The sequence below is a fragment of the Uranotaenia lowii genome, chromosome 1 (assembly GCF_029784155.1).
Source record: "Uranotaenia lowii strain MFRU-FL chromosome 1, ASM2978415v1, whole genome shotgun sequence".
Classification (NCBI taxonomy): Eukaryota; Metazoa; Arthropoda; class Insecta; order Diptera; family Culicidae; genus Uranotaenia; species Uranotaenia lowii.
Window position 1 is genome coordinate 151,288,843 of NC_073691.1, and position 18,324 is coordinate 151,307,166.

Here is an 18,324-nt window from a genome sequence, read left to right on the forward strand (position 1 = left end):
CAAGTGTGGTGAATATTGATTTCTATTATATTTGATTTAAGGTTGATTTACAGTTTTGACTAACTGATTATTAAAAAAAATGAGAACGCTTTAACGATTTCCGGATACCAAACATGAATAGAGACTTCGAAATTTTTAATCCTCGATAAGTATGATTTGCCGATCGCATTCCAGAAAGACAGGATAAATAAACATTTAAAATAAGGGTTTGAGAGCACATGAATTTTTTCCACGAAAACAAAAAAGTTTTTGAGTTTTTGAAGTTTGAAATTTTGTTGAAATTTTAGTTATCACTAGTTCTTTTGCATGAAACATAGTTAGGTATGCCATATGATCATATTTCGTGGTAATATTTTGTTCATATCGTATTTTTATCGGATCAGTATTAAGCTCTTCTATTTTCACTGTAAGATGGTGATTTGGGCGTAGATTTAAAGTTTCAATGATAAAAAGTCAAAAAAATAAGACTTATATTTTTTCTTGATATAGGCATTTAACCTACGTGATATGGGCATTCAAAACCTATCTCTCATTCCAATATCTGATCATATACAAGTTTGCCAAATGCTTCAATTAGTTGAATTTACGATTTCCAGAGGAATAAGAAAGAAAAACCATTAACATTTTTGTTTTCAGATTCTGTACGCACGATAATTAATGTTCAATATATTTTTACAAAACTGGCAAAAATCTTGTTTGAATTTTAAAAAAAATGACTTTATATAATAATTTAAATTTTTCATGTCATATGTCTAAAGCGTATTACCCTCAAACTGCACTGATAAGATATATTTAATCTCCAGAGATATCGTCAATCGGAAGTATGCGCAATGCGCATATTACCCAATATATATATACCCATACTTATCATTTATCCATCGAATAACAAATTGCATCAGCCGCACACGCCCGAAAGCTATCACCCGTGTATCGGATTACCATAATCATAAAAACCACCGGCATTCGAAGTGCAATAATCGATCTTTCTTTCATCATTTAAAATCACGAAACACCCTGCGGTTACAGAAACTTTATCATTATTTATTACTAACAGGATATGAACGTGATTTGTTTTGTTATGTCTTTTTTGTATTCTCGGCTGCTATGCACTACCAAGATGACTACCAAACGCTACACTTATCTTCCGGGTTCATCGGCGTTCCGACCTCGCACCCGTACACCCGTGCAAAGTCCTCCGAATTGGAAAGCGTCCCGATGACCCGGAATTTGCCCGGACTGTGGACGGCCGTTTTCAGTTTGTTCCTGGTGGCTTCCGGCCTCATCGCCCCACACCATACCTGGGCAAAGTTGAGGAAAAACAGCTGCTCGTTGGTGACGTTCAGTGCCGGGAAGGTTTCCAGTTCCAGCACCTGGGGATCGGTTTGCTGCGAGATCCACTTAGTGTAGGCCCGATAAGCCTGCTTGATTCCACCGTTGTCGGCAATGTTCTCGCCTTGAGTATTTTCGCCATCGATTTGAACTCCGACCTCATCGACCGTGTACTTGCCGTATTGCTGGATCAAACATGTCGCCCGTTCGTGGAACGCATCGATGGCCTGGTCCGTCCACCAGCGGTACAGATTGCCGTCCCGATCGAACAGCCGACCCTTGTCGTCGAATCCGTGGGTCAGCTCGTGCCCGATGACGACCCCGATGCCACCATAGTTGAGCGATTTAGGAAAGTACCGATGATAGAACGGTGGCTGCAGAATGCCGGCCGGAAACATGATTTGGTTCTTGTTGCGGCTGTAGTAGGCGTTCACGACGGCCGGGGCCGTATTCCAGGCAGTTTTGTTTACAACCTGGCGGAGAGCGGAGAAAACAGATTTTGCGTTAAATGTTTTGCGATGGCAAATAATATCAATCAATTGGAACATGCTTCATTATCCACAGTAACAATTCAAGTTCTTTAAGAACCTTTAAAACCGCTGCTACTTATGAAAATCTCTAAAATGTTCAATAGTGTAAAAATTATAGAACCTACAAGTTTTTCAGACTTTACTTGGAATTACTCTTGTTGCATTTTGAATTTGCTCACATACAATTTTCGATTTTCCTTGAGAAAATTCCGTAAAAAATTGGTTAAAATGTGTTTTTGTATGTAGAGTTTCTATATTAATCTTCGCGGAAATAGTACAATAAAAATAATTTGTCTGCTGTTCTGATGAATTCTCGAACACTTCGTGGAATACCGTCAATCAATTTCTGCACAGTGCAACATCCACCGTGTCGACCTTTTCTTTCCCATATCAGCCCAATATCTTTCAATGGGACGAAGCTGTGCGCAGTTTGGTGCATTTATCAGGTTTTTGCTATTGCTAGCAAATTAGATGAGCAAATCGTTGCTCAATTATTTCTTTAAAATTATAAATAAAGTGAACGTAACCAAAATATCAAGTTATGCAATATTGATCAACTTTTTCCGTTCATCTAAAACAAAAGTCGTTTTGGGGGGCTTTTGGCACGGACCAGTGTGATTCATAAAGAAAACAAAATTCATGCGATATTTCAAAAATGGCAATCCTAAAACAACCCTGCAGCATGGTTGCTGTGTGTTTTATTTTGTAAGAGATGGCGCCTCTTTATTTACTATAGTCTCTTTAGTCATATTAAAATGTTTTCAAAATTTCTCACGCACACTTGCTGGGCGTGTACGGATGAGCAGAAAAAATTTAACCTTGAAATTTTTAAGTACACGAAACGTGCAGCCGCCCGAAAAACACGATCATTTTTAAAATAGTTGACAATGTCTGTTGACCGGCTGCCCATTTTTTGTACCGAGCATTTTTGTGTTTAATTGTCCCGTCTCATCTGTACACGCTCAGCAAGTGTGCGTAAGAAATGTCTAAAATAACTCTATTCGGATCCAGCGCTGGAAAACAGAAAAAAGGTACTCCAAACGTCAAATTGGTCTGATTAAATCACCGACCAGTAGCTGGAAACAAATTTTGTTTTATTAGAATGATCATTATCAATTTTTTTTAAGTCTAAGAGAGTTTTGCATTGAACATGTTTACAAATTTCACCAAACTGATCATGCTCTATCTACAAAACAATAGTTTTGTTGATTTTGTTTGGCTCCGGCACAAGTTTTTATCTGAAGCGATTACAACTCTTTTCATAATGTGGTCAGTATTTTGCCGAAAAGTAAAAAAAATGCTTCAGCGAATTTCTATTTGCCTGACCTCGCTACGGATCAATGCTGATGCTCGAAGTCCACGGATTTTCAGCGTTTCCTACGGCTTTTCTAGGGATTAACAAAAAAGTTATAGGGATTCTGCGGATAAACGAAAATTCAACCTGACCATCAAAAAACAAGGGTCATAAAGTTTCATTTGGCCAAAATCAGTACGTTTTTCGTCAAATCTACGATGTTTCTCTATCACCACCTATCGACTCGGGGTTTTAGCCGAGCGCGCACTTGGTCGATTGTTTCGGGTTTTCCGCTACTTACGGTCATATGAAGAAGCAATAAGTGCTGCAAGGTTCCGAGCAAACCAGTCACACAGGAGGTGTTGCTCTGTTGAAATCAAATCTAATGTTTGGAATTCGTCTTTTTCGAGAAATTTATTATATTCGCGGCTAATGTTCTTTCTTTCTTTGACTTCTCATGTTTCTCTCATACTTCCCATCACCTGTGATAATATTCAGGTACGGAGATGTACCAAGACGAATTCCTAACATTAGTATTGATTTCAACAGAGCAGGTACGAAGATGTACCCCAGCAAACATAACATCGCATTAGAAATGTCAGCTCAACTCGTTAACAATGTTAATGCGAATCGTAATTCCTACCAAACCAAGTAAATGATCGTAAAAATGGTTAGTTAAAGTCTACCGACTCGTATATGACAAAATTGCGCCATGTTTGCAAATTTGTCTCCCGCGTGCGGGATTCAAGTGAGAAAACAACCTAATTGTTGTTCTCTCTGCGATTAGCAGTGCAACCAGATTTCTAAAAATCAGAGGGTTCGTTTGGTTAAACTGTCCAATGAGAGAAGCAGCAAATATTGTCGCTGGCAACGGTTTGCATGCATTGAGAGCAAAACTTGCGCTCTCTCGCATGCTGTCAGGATGTACGGTAGAAGGTGTTGTATATCGTCCAAATTTTGCAACACTTATCGCATAAGCCAGAAGTTAAAAATATGTATGTATATTGCCTCCACTTTAGTACGTAAATGCTGTTTTTTCGAGTTATATAAGATGATTTTATAATGTATATGAAGCGTATAGCAAAGTTGGTTGAGAAATGTACCTACAAAAATGTTTGCTGGGACCAAAACGAATTCAAAACATTAGATTTCTAGCGTAACATTTCAAAAGGCCAAAAACAATAAGTGAATATAATGCAAATATCTTCATTTTCTTGAACAAAAAGAGATTGTTTTTTTTTTAAATAAATAGGATTTGTTGCGAGATTTCAAACGCGTTTTCTCGTTTCGAGCTAACTGCTAGTTTCGCCCTTATGAAATATTACGCTAGAATTGATTTAAACAGATCAACACCTCCCCGTGTAACTGATCTACTCGGAGCCTTGAGCAGCACTGATGGCTTCATCAAACCCGAGGCAATCGATCATGTACGCAGAAATGCCAACGTGCCTGATTTTTCGAGGTTCAGCCTGATAACCTGATAAGGTGTTGGATTTCCCTAATTTTTGAAAATAAGCCTGATTTTGACTTATTTTTTGTGAAAGTGACGAAAAATGGGTATGGAACTGCATTATACAGGGTCCGGCAATTGAACTGCTACATAACTTCAACAGTAATTATTTAGTTGCACACGAAACAGTATTGAACGATGCCTCGACGCTTTGTTTACATTAAGTCTTAGCTATTATTGGATGTACATAAGTGTTACTTTTGTAATCAGGTGTTATCCGGAAAAATGGATCTCGAACAGAAACGTAGCGCTGTGGTTGCCTTGTTCCTAGCTGGCAAACGGAAGAAGGACGTAGTTCGTGAACTATCCGATATACACTGTATCAAAAAATTGTCCGTACAGCACGTACCTTGAAATTCAAACAATCAAAAAGTGCACATTTTCAGTCAATAAAAATACTACAATTACATCATTCGCTGCAGAAATTAGCAGTGTCCGGCACAAAAACGCTATTCCGGTAATCGCTAATTAGTCCGCTAACTTTCGGCTAGCGAATTAATTCTCTCGCTACTTTTTTCTTCAGCTAGCGGATAAGAAAGTTCCGCTAATTTTTAGTTCCGCTAACTGAAGAACGCTACTTCTTTGAAGTGTTAATTTGGCCAGAGACTTATAGATCATATATTTGGCATCATTCAGATTTAAAATTTTGATCGGTTTTTTAATTTTCGTTAAAGATTGATTTAAGAAGCTATTCGATCTCGATTTTGACTGGAATCATAGGAATATACGTCTTTTTGAATTGTTTTCACTTGAATTTAGGTCTGAAGAATAAGCCTTCTTTGAATTTAAAAGAGATGAGAAAAAGTTGTGAAAAATTGAATTTTCTAGAACAAAATAAGTCAATAAATCAATCAATCTTTTGAGTATCAATGTCAAAAAAGATGAAAATCTATTTCGGACAAAACAAAACATCTACCTTAAGAGAATCTTTGCATTAACTGAGGCAAAACAAAAACTTGGTAAACGGGTAAATATTTTGAAAAATTTAATTTAAAAGTTTTTCCTTTTACTTTCCACCAAACACGTCAACTAAAATTAAAAATGGACTGACGCAACTGACATGGTCAGAAATATTACAAAATAAGTTCGAAAACTGCCCCTAAATGGCCGCTAAATTTGTATTTTGCTAATCTTTTTCAAAACTTTCTAGTACCGATTAGCGATTAGCGCTTTATTATAGATCGATAACTTTTACGCAACATTTAGCGGTTTTAATTAGCGATCGCTAAATTTGACCGAGTTAGCGATCTAATTAGCGCCGCTAACTTTTCAGTTAGCGATGCCGAACACTGAATTAGTCCTTTTTGTAGATCAGTACTTAAAATGTTTATGAATTAAACCATGAAAATAATCCAATTCATTTTGTATAGAAAGTCCCAAAAACGACGTCAAAAAATTGTCCGTACACTGAGGCCTTTGTCAAATGTAAGTCAAGTAAACAGTTATGTGTCAATCTGTCAAACCCAGATACGTGAGTTGAATCTCAGCAAAGACAATTTCCAGTGGTTTGAGCGATAAATACGGTAAAATGAACGGTATTTAGCATAAATCAGTAGATTTTCGTGTTTCCGGATGTCAACGGGTATTTTTTTGTGAGAAGCAGACATTTTCCTGTTGATTAAATCCACAAAAATTAACAGGAAAATGTCTGCTCCTCACAAAAAATACCCGTTGACATCCGGAAATCGATTGTTGACCTGAAGAATGACGGTAAAAGCTTGTCCGAAATTGCAGGTATAGTAAAACGGCCACGATCGTCGGTTCAGTATATCCTTCAGAACTTTAAGAAGACTAACTCCCTGGAGACTACTCCAGGAAGAGGCCGCAATTGAAGCTTACGGATCGATACCATCGCATCATTGTCAGAAAAATCAGTCAGAATACTTAAATCAGTGCCCCGAAACAAGCTGACAGCCTGAAGAATTTTGAAAACATACAGGCTTATCCTCAAACGGTACAGAACATACTTCATGAGAAAAAATACCGAGGTCGTGTTGCTCTGAAGAAGCCGTTTATATCTGCTAAAAATAAGAAATGGCGGCTGGAATACGTTCAAAAGTATGCCCTGGAACCGGAAGAGTTCTGGCAGAACGTCATATTCACTGACGAAAGCAAATTTAATATTTTTGGGTCTGACGGACATGTAAGAGTATGGCGTAATCCAAATACCGAATTGGATCTGAAAAATTTACGACCGACAGTTAAGCACAGTGGTAGCCATGTAATTGTGTGGGGTGTTTTCAGCGCAAATGGCATCGGAAACTTGAAACCGGAAACTATTCACGGAGAAAAATAAATAGATTTATCAGTCATATTACGCGTCTACAGGAATATAAATATGTTGTTTGGTTCTGATCCGAAATACGATCAAACCAACCATCAGCATATACGAGTATTTAGTCTCCAGGGAGTTAGTCTTTTAAAGTTCTGAAGGACATACTGAACCGACGATCGTGGCCTTTTTACTATACTCGCAATTTCGGACAAGCTTTTACCGCCATTCTTCAGGTCATCAATCAGTTTCCGGATGTCAACGGATATTTTTTTGTGAGGAGCAGACATTTTCCTGTCAATTTAATCCACAAATTGTTGAAATCTATTGATTTACGCCAAATACCGTTCATTTTACCGGATTTATCGCTCAGTCCACTGGAAATCGTCTTTGCTGAGATTCATTTCTGCGTTTGACAAACTGACACATAACTGTTTACTTGACTAATATTTGGCAAAGGCCTCAGTGTACGGACAATTTTTTGACGTCGTTTTTGGGACTTTCTATACAAAATGAATTAGATTATTTTTATGGTTTAATTCAGGGGTTTTCAGATCATTTGCTTGGCGGAGCACTTTTCAATACCAAAATTGTTGGCGGAACACCTACATTTTTGAAAGAATGAAAAAGCTTAGTTTTGACAATTTGATAGTTTTTATCAGTGTTCGGCATCGCTAACTGAAAAATTAGCGCCGCTAATCAAATCGCTAACTCATACAAAATTAGCGATCGCTAATTAAATACGCTAAATGTGCAAAAAAAGTTATCGCTTTAAGCTTAAAGCGCTAATCGCTAATCGCTAACTGTTTATTTACCAACATTAAGGCCGGAACAAATATCAAATTTTTCTTTAGTAACGCACTTCCCGCTTTCGATTTATCCAACTCCCCCAGGGGGAATTAATGAAGTTTCAAGTATTTAATTTAAAATAAGTTTGATCATATTTTCATAAAATAATATGAACAAAACCAAAATTGTCAAAGAATTCAATAAATTAAAAAAAAAACGATTTTCAAGCAATTAAAGAAAGAGCAAAAGAACAGAATGTGAAAAATGGAAGCTATATCTCTCTTTTTTTTATTTAAATTTTGGTTAAAAATTTACTCGATTTATCGGTTTTGTGCAAAGTAGATAGTATGCAATTTTGTTGCAAATAATTTTTTGTGCCATTCATTTTTTTTTTGTTTTGGCATTATTTTACATAATCCTCAGTTAAAATCTTTAACCTGCTTTCCCCTTTTTCAAATTTGCAGGAGCATTGTCAAACGTGAACATTTATAAAATTTCTATTTGAACTTAAAACGAAGGCTACAATAGTGATTTTATCTTATTTCTATATGAACTGATCTTTAAAATCATACAAAAAACTGTATTGTGAAAGTAAATAGCTCAACCACTTGAAAAGAAATGATGATGAGGAGATGTTGAAAATAGTTTTATATTGTTTAACACCTTTTATAGTTATCTTCTTCTGTAAAATTTGCTAAAAAAAAGTGCTTAAAGAGAGAAATGACACTTAATACATTTTTTCTCTAACTCTAGTACGCATTCCTCCAATGAATCCAATTAAACAATCAGAATGATGCACAATGTCACTTTGAATTGATTAATGAAAAAAAGTTTATTCTAACACTAAGAATTTTAGAGATTGATACAAATATATGGCAGTTAGCGATCTTCAATTAGCGGAACCAAAAAATAGCGGAACTTTTCAATTCGCTAAATCAATCCAAACTTAGCGGCAAAATTAAACCGCTAACAAAAAGTTAGCGGACTAACTAGCGAATAGCGGATTAGCGCTTTTGTGCCGAACACTGGTTTTTATCGTTTAAAGTCATAAGTCATGAAAACGAGTAATGAATGGCTACCCTTTGAATAGTCTTGTTTTTATTTACAAAAAAAAATCATGATTATAATAGAACAAATACGCATTCTTCGATTTTGCAAGCTGTAAAATGTTTTGTTCAATTTGTGTCAGTTGTAGTCTGTCGTCTGGTTCCGCGTTCAGTCGGGATCAGTATTTTGTCTTCGTTGCGTGATATGTGGATAATCCAGACTCACATTGATAAGTTGTGGAATACAGCTGAAGAATAAGTTTTGCTTCATCGGACAAAATTTGAAATTTATTTTTTAGTTGACACCAAAACTCTTCCAACGACTTATGGGATGTATGTAAGTGTTACTTTTGTAATCAGGTGTTATCCGGAAAAATGGATCTCGAACATAAACGTAGCGCTGTGGTTGCCTTGTTTCTAGCTGGCAAACGGAAGAAGGACATAGTTCGTGAGCTATCCGATATAAGTGTGTGCTGAAGTTTTGTATACCGTAAAGTTAAAAGATACCTGGAGACCGGAAGTGTCAAAAAAGGTATGGTAGGGGACGTCGACCTACTATGGTGACACCTCCATGCCATGGTGAAGATCGTCAAGAAGCGCATTAAGAGAAATCCCCGTCGTAGTGCCACTAAATTGGCAGAGGATCTCAACATATCGTATCGAAGTCTCCGTCGGATCCTGAAAGATAAACTTCAGACCAAGCCCTACAAGATCCAAAAGGTTCAAGACCTTACGGTGAAGCAGAAACAAGAACGGGTAAAAAGGCCGCGGAAGGAAGGTTGAAGAATATCGTGTCTACCGACGAGAAACTCTTCTCCGTACAGCAGTTCGTGAATAAGCAGAATGACAGAGTTTGGTTGCCAGACAGATCACGAAGATCGGTGATAGTTTGGGCCGAAATCACCCATGATGGCCGGACTCCGCTGGTTTTTGTCCCTGAAGGAGTGAAGATCAACCAAAATACACATCGGGAACTAGTTCTATAGAATGTCGTCGAACCGTGGACACGTCGACATTTTGAATCCATGGATTGGGTTTTCCAACAGAACTCGACGCCGGCTCACAAAGCGAAGAAAACCCAACTTTGGATTGCGCAACATTTTCCAGGGTTAATTTTGAGCTCCGAGTGGCCGGCGAGTTCGCCAGGCTTGAACCCTATGGACTTCGCTGTTTGGAGTATGTTGGAGGCCGAAGTCTGCTCTAAGAAACATGAAGGTGTGGAGGTCCTGAAGCGACATCTCGTGACAGCCTGGGATAAAATACCACAAGAACACCTGCGGGCCTCATACGATGCGTTCCTCGACCGTCTGCGGCGAGTGATTTTGAAAAAGTAATTTGTTTTCAAGAGTAATTGAATGAATTTTTTTTTAATTTTATTAATGACCTTTTCAACCGAATTGAATGAATTTGAAATAAAAAGTTGTTGTTTTGATGTTTATTTCAATGTAGCACTTCAATTGCCGGAACCTGTATACCAGTGGTTTTCAAAGTGGTCCCTGCCGCCCCCCTGGGGGCATTGATTTTGAAATTTGGAGGGCGTTGGAAAGGCTCAGGGGGCCGGTGAGGTCGTAATTCACATTTTCACAAATCACGAAACAACGTACATTTAGAAACTAATCTATTCGATGCAAAACAATGAAATTACGTTACAGAACTAAACATCAGGTTCAAGCCTAAAATATCGATAATTTCACAGAGCTGCATGCAAAGTTTTATTCCAGTATCTCTTTTTTTTTCTAAAAATGTATCTTAAAAATTGTTTTAAATTGACACAGATTTTGTGCATCCTCTACTACGCTTCAACGAAATGAACCATCCAACCGAATGAAAATCCTCGGAAAAAAACCCTCTACATGTTGATCTTGTTTTATGAGATTATTTTTGGTTAAACTATAAAAGGTTAATTTAAGATGACAAGGCTTGAAATTTTTCAAAATGTATTGTCTTAAAAAAACTGATATTTCTGTTTATCAACCTTCGAAAAAATCTGTGACACCCTTTTACATCTGTGATTAGTAATAGTTTTTTGGGAAGAAAATTTGAAAGAATTTTTTTAGGTAAGATAACTTTTTTTTCTTACTTGTTTATCTTTATTTCAATTGGGCCATTTGCATTCGATAAACTTTGAATCATTTCGGTTATTATAAGGTTGCCAGATTGCCCGGATTTATCCGGGTTTGCCCGGATATTTACTTTATAATTTTCATTATAATATTTCATTGGAAAGGAAAGGATTTTGCCCAGGTTTATTCTCATTTTCATTCACAAGTCACACTCCAAAAAAAAACAAATTGTGTTCTAATTTTTTTTTACTTATGCGTCCAAAATGAAATTTTCTGAGCAATTTTTATAAAAATAATCATGAAAGGTTTTTTGAAAGCTTAAAATACGATTCAAAATCTGTTGATAAATTTTGGTGTAAAATATATTTTTTCAACTTTTTTGTCTTGATTTATGATAAGTTATTTCTAGGTTTTGACCAAATTTGCCCGGATATAACCAGGATTTTGGTCGACAATTTTGAAATCCAATGGCCGGATTTTGCCAGGTTTTTAGATAAAAATAGCCCGGTTTGTCCGGCACGGATACGTGCTGAAAAAATTCTGGCAACCTTAGGTAAGGGTTGCCAACCGTCCCGCAAAAGCGGGACATGTCCCGCTTTTTTGTTGAATGTCCTGCTGTCCTGCTTCTTCCTCAAAATGTCCCGCTTTTTTCATGGAAAACTTTTACAAAATTCACTGACTAACACAGGAAAAAATCAAACTTAATCCTTAACCCCAATTCATTGATCAACACAAAAAATCTTTCGGATACGTCTTTTTTCTCAAAATAATAGCCATAATCGCCATTATTGCCATAAATCAATAGCCCTAAAGTTACAATAAAATTCTGATTCAGTTAAGCATTCTTGGAGCACGTTCAACCAGGGCAATTTAAATAATTTTGGTATGTAGAAAATATTGTTTAAATTGCTTCCAAATTATTAAAGATCTCAATGTTTCGTCAGTAACATCTTATCTTAGTAAAATGGCTTTTTATACACCACCTTTTTCGACTCAATTGACCAAAGTATACAATGATGGGAGTTTTTATTTAATTTTCAAATCTTTAAAACAAATTTGAAATATATTTGTTATTGCACAAAAGTTTTTTAGGCGATATGAAATCCGCCGTTTATATGTAGGACTAGAAATATTTCTCTCAAATAAAGTGTTCATTTGTGAGAACCGTGGAAAATAACCGTGTTTATGGCAGAAAACCCGTATAAATAGAAGTCATGAAAGAAAAACTGAGCAAAATCAATCCACGTTTAAAATAATCTTATTGTACTTTTAATGAATGACTTTGGCTGATGGTATGCGCACAATTTTGGCAAGTTTTTTTTTTAGAGTTTTTCCAATGTCCCGCTTTTTTCTGAAAATACCTGGCAAGCCTACCTTAGGTTATTAGGTACTTACATTGCCGGAATTCAGTTATTAAAATCTAATTTAAAGTTTAAGCTCCGTGAATACAGCAAAACTTTGAACAGGACTCAAATTCAGATAACAAGAAATAATACTATTTTTCACGTTATTTCACCGGCTGGTGAAGTCTGGTGGTCACCGGCTAATAAGTTTGTAAGTTAGTATGCAATAATGCAAATTTATAGTGAATATAGAATTTTGTTTACCAAAATTTAAGATACATATATGGTTTTATATCAAAATAAACTAAGGGCAAGTTCGCTGGTGTTGGGGGAAAGTGGTAGAAATTTTGACACTTGTAGCACATTTTGAAAATTTTACCATGCAAAAGTGTTTTCAAGATCTTTGGGCGTTGTATTTTTTACAGCCCTTTTTCTATTCCAGCCGTATGTGATAGAAATATTGCTATTTTTGCATCACAGCATGCGAGAATACAACACGTGTTGTAAAAACTCTTGAAGGTCACAGATCTTGACATGTTTTCGCATGGTAAAGTTTTCAAAATAAGCTAAAAGTGTAAAAATTTCTACCACTTTTTCCCAACACCAGTGAACTTGCTCTAATAAGTCAGTTCAAGTAATTGTTCTGCAAATTTTACATAGAATTAAGTGTTTGCTGTGAAGCAAAATTAGGCCCTTGGAGCCGAAAGATATAAATGCATAAGTGAATAAAAGCTAATTTCGAGAAAACGCGCTTTTATGTTTTTGTGTTTGGTCATTTTTCATACATTTTTCGAAAATTTGCATTTTTCTTTCGGACGAAATAGTATTTAAATAAAATTCTAAAACTCTGAAAAATCACGAAATATAGTTTGAAATATGAATAATCGTTTTATTTTATTTATTTGTAAATTTATGCAACTTGAGATTGAAAATTTTTTGATTTGTAACATTTTGTAGGATAATTTGTTTGATGATTATTCTATGTATTAATGTTTCTGAAATTGTGTCTACTACCAATCTACATGTGTACTATTTTGTATCGTTTAGTTTTGCCAATAAACTGTCCCTGAATCCTCTTCTTTGAGTTATGTTTTTAATCATGTTGGGTAGCTGATTCCAGTTAACGATACCTCGAACAAAAAATTAACTATTATAAAATAAGAATTGTGGATTGGAATTTGGGTATTGGAAGAATCGTTTGACGTTATAAAATTAAAATCGACAAATTTTTACACTTATAATACTCCCTACCCCTTTGGCTCTGAGGGCCTCATAAAGATTTGAATGAATTTTGAGTTAAGTCTTACAACAACATAAAGCCAAAAGGTTATGGTTTTTAAACGATCCAGATTTTAAAATTTTCTGAAAATTTGCCCAGGGGGAGCGTTGAGCTCGAAAATTTTGCAAAACGGGGCGATGAATGAAAAAAAATTGAAAACCACTGCTGTATACCATTGCTGAAGTGAAAATGTGAGTCTATGACAATAAAAAATAGGGCATCACTTTGAGCGAAATATCCGTTACTTTGACGTATCCTGATTTTTATTTAACCAGGTCCCTGATTTTTTAAAAAGATAGTTGGTAACCCTACATGTGCGCGCTCGGCTAAAATTCAGGGTCGAAGCAGGAGTACCTTTTTGCTCAGTGAATCTCAAAAACGTAAAATTTACATTTTTTTCCAGATGAAATGGAAAAAGGTACATCAACCTTTCTGCTAGATGAATGAAAAAAAGTAAAATGGGTGGAAAAATCATCTCTGCTTCTCGGTAAATTTTATCTTTGTTCTTTTATCCCGTGCATGGTAAATAGCATGGACAGGGGTCGACTAATTTAGACATCGATCACTGACATGAAAGTACCAATAAACAATAAAAAAAATTCCGGAATATGGTTTTTTATCCACACATTTACCTAAGTAAATGTGTTCCAAACAAATCCTATCCGAAAGGAGAAAAACTATGCTAGAATTTCATTTTGAAATTAAAAACAGAGGAGCATAAACTAGTGTTGAATGATCTTCATCGTCATACAGCCAAAATATGGATGAGGCCCATGTTTCCGCTCTCCTCTATATAAACTTTACGCTGTCAAACAGCACCACTCGACTCAATCCATAATCTGAGATGAAAAAAATCCAGAATCTTACCTGGCCATATTTATTTTGATCGGTCCTCCGGATGTGACTCAATACATTGAGAGTGTTTTCAAAGTACTTGCTTTCGTCAATCTCCAGATCCGAGTACTTGTCGTTCAGCTCCTTCCGGGACAGGATGAAATCCGGATAACCAATGCGCAGGGACATCGAATTGACTTTCATCTCCGCTAATCGTCTCGTTTGCACATCGAGCCAATCCGTTTCATTGAGGATGTCCCGGAAGGCTTGCTGCAGCTCATGGGTCATGGCCAAGGTATCACGTTTACTATTTTCATCGAAGTATTTCCGCACAAACATTGCCCCCACAGCCATTCCCATGTTAGCGTTGACCTGGTTCACGCAATTTTTCCATCGGGGAGGGCTTTTTTCGCGCCCGAAAAGAACGTTTGAGAATTTTTGCTTCGCTTGCAGGAAACGATCGTCCAAATTGTTGATCCGGTGTCGAACGAAACGCCAAAGGATGTAATTGGCCACGGTTCGAGGTTCGGTTTGGTCGATCAACACAACCAAGTCTTTCATGTAGTTGAGGGCGTACATCACTACAAATTCTGAGGAGTTTACTGGCCGTTCCATTACGATAGAGAGATAACGGGTCCAGTTGATCTCTGGAACTTCTTCGTGTAGATTCTCTAGAATCATTTTCTTATAGAGCAACGAGATGTTATTGCGTTCTTCCATACTGTTGGTGATGTTGGCCAGTTGTATTTCAAAATCCAACAGTTCTTCAGCCGTTTGTTCAGCTTTTTCCTGTTTAGCTCCCAAAAGTACGATAACGTCCACAATGAACTGCTTGTAGCCGTCCAGGTATTTTTGGTTCGATGCCTGGAGGAAATAATCTCTGGTGGGAAGCCCTAGAACAGTTTGGTCCAGCTGGATAGCATTTTCATCCGAATTTTTTATATCTGCTCCAACCCACTGGGTGATCATGATATCGTTATTGAACTTACGTATTTGTGCGGTCAAGTTGAGCCAGTCGAAATTTTCCGCCTTCCAAGTGGGATCCAGAACAGGCCAACCACCTAAGGAAGCCAGCAAATCAAATAGGGGCTGTAGACCGCGTTTTTCAATCAAACTGTAGTTCATACAGGACAGGAACAAATTTTTGGCTTTGGTTTCGGCATTGTCCCCTTCATTGGCTAGCGCTGAATGGACGGATAGTTCACGTTTTCTAACCTTTTTGATTTGTGTTTTTATCACAAGTTTATTGAACACTGCGCGTTTTCCGATGATTCGCTTCCTGACTCGTCGAATGTGTTCGTTTGATGGAGGGTTTGGGGGGCTGGTGACCAGGGTGTTCTCTATATCGGTGATAGATTCCGCTTCACTATTCTCGATGAGAAGATTTTTCAGCACAATGTCTAAACTTTCACGTAAGATTTCGAACGTATCTAAACTGGCTTTGTCTTTCGGGATGGGATTGACGTGATCAAAATTTCCGCACGCATACTGATAGAAATCTGTACAGGGATCCATGGATGGGTCCATGTATTTTTTCATCATCTCAACTTGTGTAGCTCGAATACTTTGAGGGCTCCCATCGACGGTCCAGTTGTTGATAGCTGGGGCTGACTTTCTAGCCGGTCGAGCTTTGGACGAAGTGGTGTGACGTTTTGTTCTGAAAAAGTTTGCTATGTCCGAAAGGGCAATGTCACGAGCCATCGATAGAAAATCTCCGTCACTATCAGGCTGAGGACAGTTCGCCGAGAGTAGTCGCGTCGGTACGAAAGATGTCCGCATATCCTTCAGCAGATCACGATCTTCTATATCGGTCACCTCGGAAATGGTCCTTCGAACCGGTTTGCAGCGAGCCTGTAGTTCATCAACTTTGTTCGATTGATCTGTGTAGTATTGCTGTACGTCATTGTACTGATGAGCTGAATATTCCACAGATCCTACCACGTGTAATCTCGTAAGCAAAAGAAAAAGAAGCGCCAACGGAAGCATCGCTGCCGGTATCACAAACAGAACTTTAGCAAACCGATAACCTGGACACCACTGTAATCTGCCAGTTTGCTCATTGATTCCCAGTTCACAGCCATGACCGCGGGACTTTTTCGAGCTAACTTTTTCATTGTTTACATCCATCTCTTCACTTTTTTGCATATTTAAATGAACTTATTTACATCACTCCGGGCCAACGGTTGATAATCACTTTTCGGCGCCTGCTGCCATCCAACTACTTTTTCCACAGTGAACTGCAGCACCGTTCAAGACACTCGAATATCCAGAGCTGCCTCAACGACATTCCTCACATCAACCAGAGCCAATTGACTCAATTAGAGATTTGCACACTTCGCTCCCTCACACCACCCACACAACATACCACAGATCCTCGGGGCCAATCTGGACCCGAATCAGCTTCTCCAAGAGCACGCAGCACCAAGTGAAGCAAAAATGAAGCACGATATCTTCATTCACGATACGCACATTTACACCCCACTAAAGTGGGACTTATGTCATGGTTGTTCGAATTATCTTTGTAACGAACAGAATATTGCGCCCTAGTTCGTTATCATTCGATTCATAACTTTCGAAGCTACAGGCAATTCTCAGAATGTCCAGAATGTCCAAAAACAAACTGCGCCCGCAAAATCAATCAGCAACAGTACACTCGAACACCACTCACCCGGTACTTCCCGAAACACACTGATTATTCGTCGGGAAGGCGCACAATCTTTTCCCCCCAGAAAGCATCTCATATAAATAGTGAGCATTCAAATTGATAAATTTATTGTATGTAATATCACCGTTCCTATACTGAAGCGCAGTACAACACAGTGAATCGTCAGGTCGTGATTTATTAGACGTCGCGTACTCACCGAACGAGATGATGCACTTCCAGGTTTTCGGCGACCATCAACAGTCAACAACAAACGCTCGAGTCAGGTGTTTCGGGATGCACTTTGCTCGCAAGATCAGATGAACTTCTCACTATCTACATATAGGTACGGCATCAGTTCAGTACAGTTCCATTCTGAAAAGCGTTATGATCACCGAGCGACAATTAATGAATGAACACTATGGCAGCAATCAAGACGGTAGCCGTCGTCCAGTTATCGTTCGCTGCGAAGAAAGCAGCTCGACAAGCTGTAGCTATAGTTATCTCACAAATTGTTCATCTCATTCATACTTTATAGGTTCCAGTGGCGCATCAAGACTTTACTTTTTTTGCGTCCCCAAATATGGGTCAATCTTTTTCAAAGTTGTACAACTTGCGCCTGAAGTCCCAACTATTTCTCAAAAATCTATCCGGAATATTGTTTAGCTATTTGTTAAAGATATGTTTTGCAAAAAAAAATAACATTGAAAAAAAATTTCGGCCATGTTTTTTTCAATTTTCTCACAGAAAGGTATAGTTATCGGTCGATTGGGGAGATCATTTATTATGGGTTTTAGATATACCTTTATAGGCACCTATCGAATATATCATTTTTCATGACGTCATGAGCACGAAAGGCGAAATGCTGCTCGCATTAGCTTCGACAAAGTTTATAAAATGACGAACATGACAATATGTACAAAAATTACAAAATTAACCAAAAACAATTTAATTGTATTTAAAGTCATTAATGTCATTAATGTCAAATCTACAAAACTGACTAAATATGCAAAATTGACAAAATTTTAATTTTGACAAATTCGATCTTAACTGCTGTGTACCTTGTTACCGTAAGGTGGATTCCACCAAGGGTTTTTTTCCGGGATTTTCATCCTTTAGGATGATTCATCCCTTCGTCCACCAAGGGGTAATCAATCATAGGAATTTGATATTTACATCGTATGCTACGATAGCGATTGTAAGATCAATACTTCGCCCAACGCTATACTCGCAAGCACAAATTGCTCTGAGAAGAGGAAAACGACATTTTTTTCTGAGCAGGGAAAAGCCCGGGGGAGCAGCGTTACCACCACAGATTTTTCTGTAATCATACACTTTTTTTTAATTTTAAGAACCAAGAATCTATACACACAGATTACAGATTTTTACGGAAT

At 37.5% G+C, this 18,324-nt stretch overlaps 1 protein-coding gene across 1 annotated transcript; it reads right to left on the reverse strand.

Moving 5' to 3' along the window:
• Positions 1-1,020: 1,020 nt before the first annotated feature.
• LOC129740506 (neprilysin-4) lies at positions 1,021-17,123 on the reverse strand. The gene is made up of 2 exons (XM_055732204.1): positions 14,323-17,123; positions 1,021-1,802 (listed from the first exon to the last, which is right to left on the reverse strand). Exons 1-2 carry the CDS (start codon positions 16,432-16,434, stop codon positions 1,122-1,124), a joined length of 2,793 nt encoding a protein of 930 aa, XP_055588179.1. The 5' UTR covers positions 16,435-17,123; the 3' UTR covers positions 1,021-1,121.
• Positions 17,124-18,324: the final 1,201 nt, after the last annotated feature.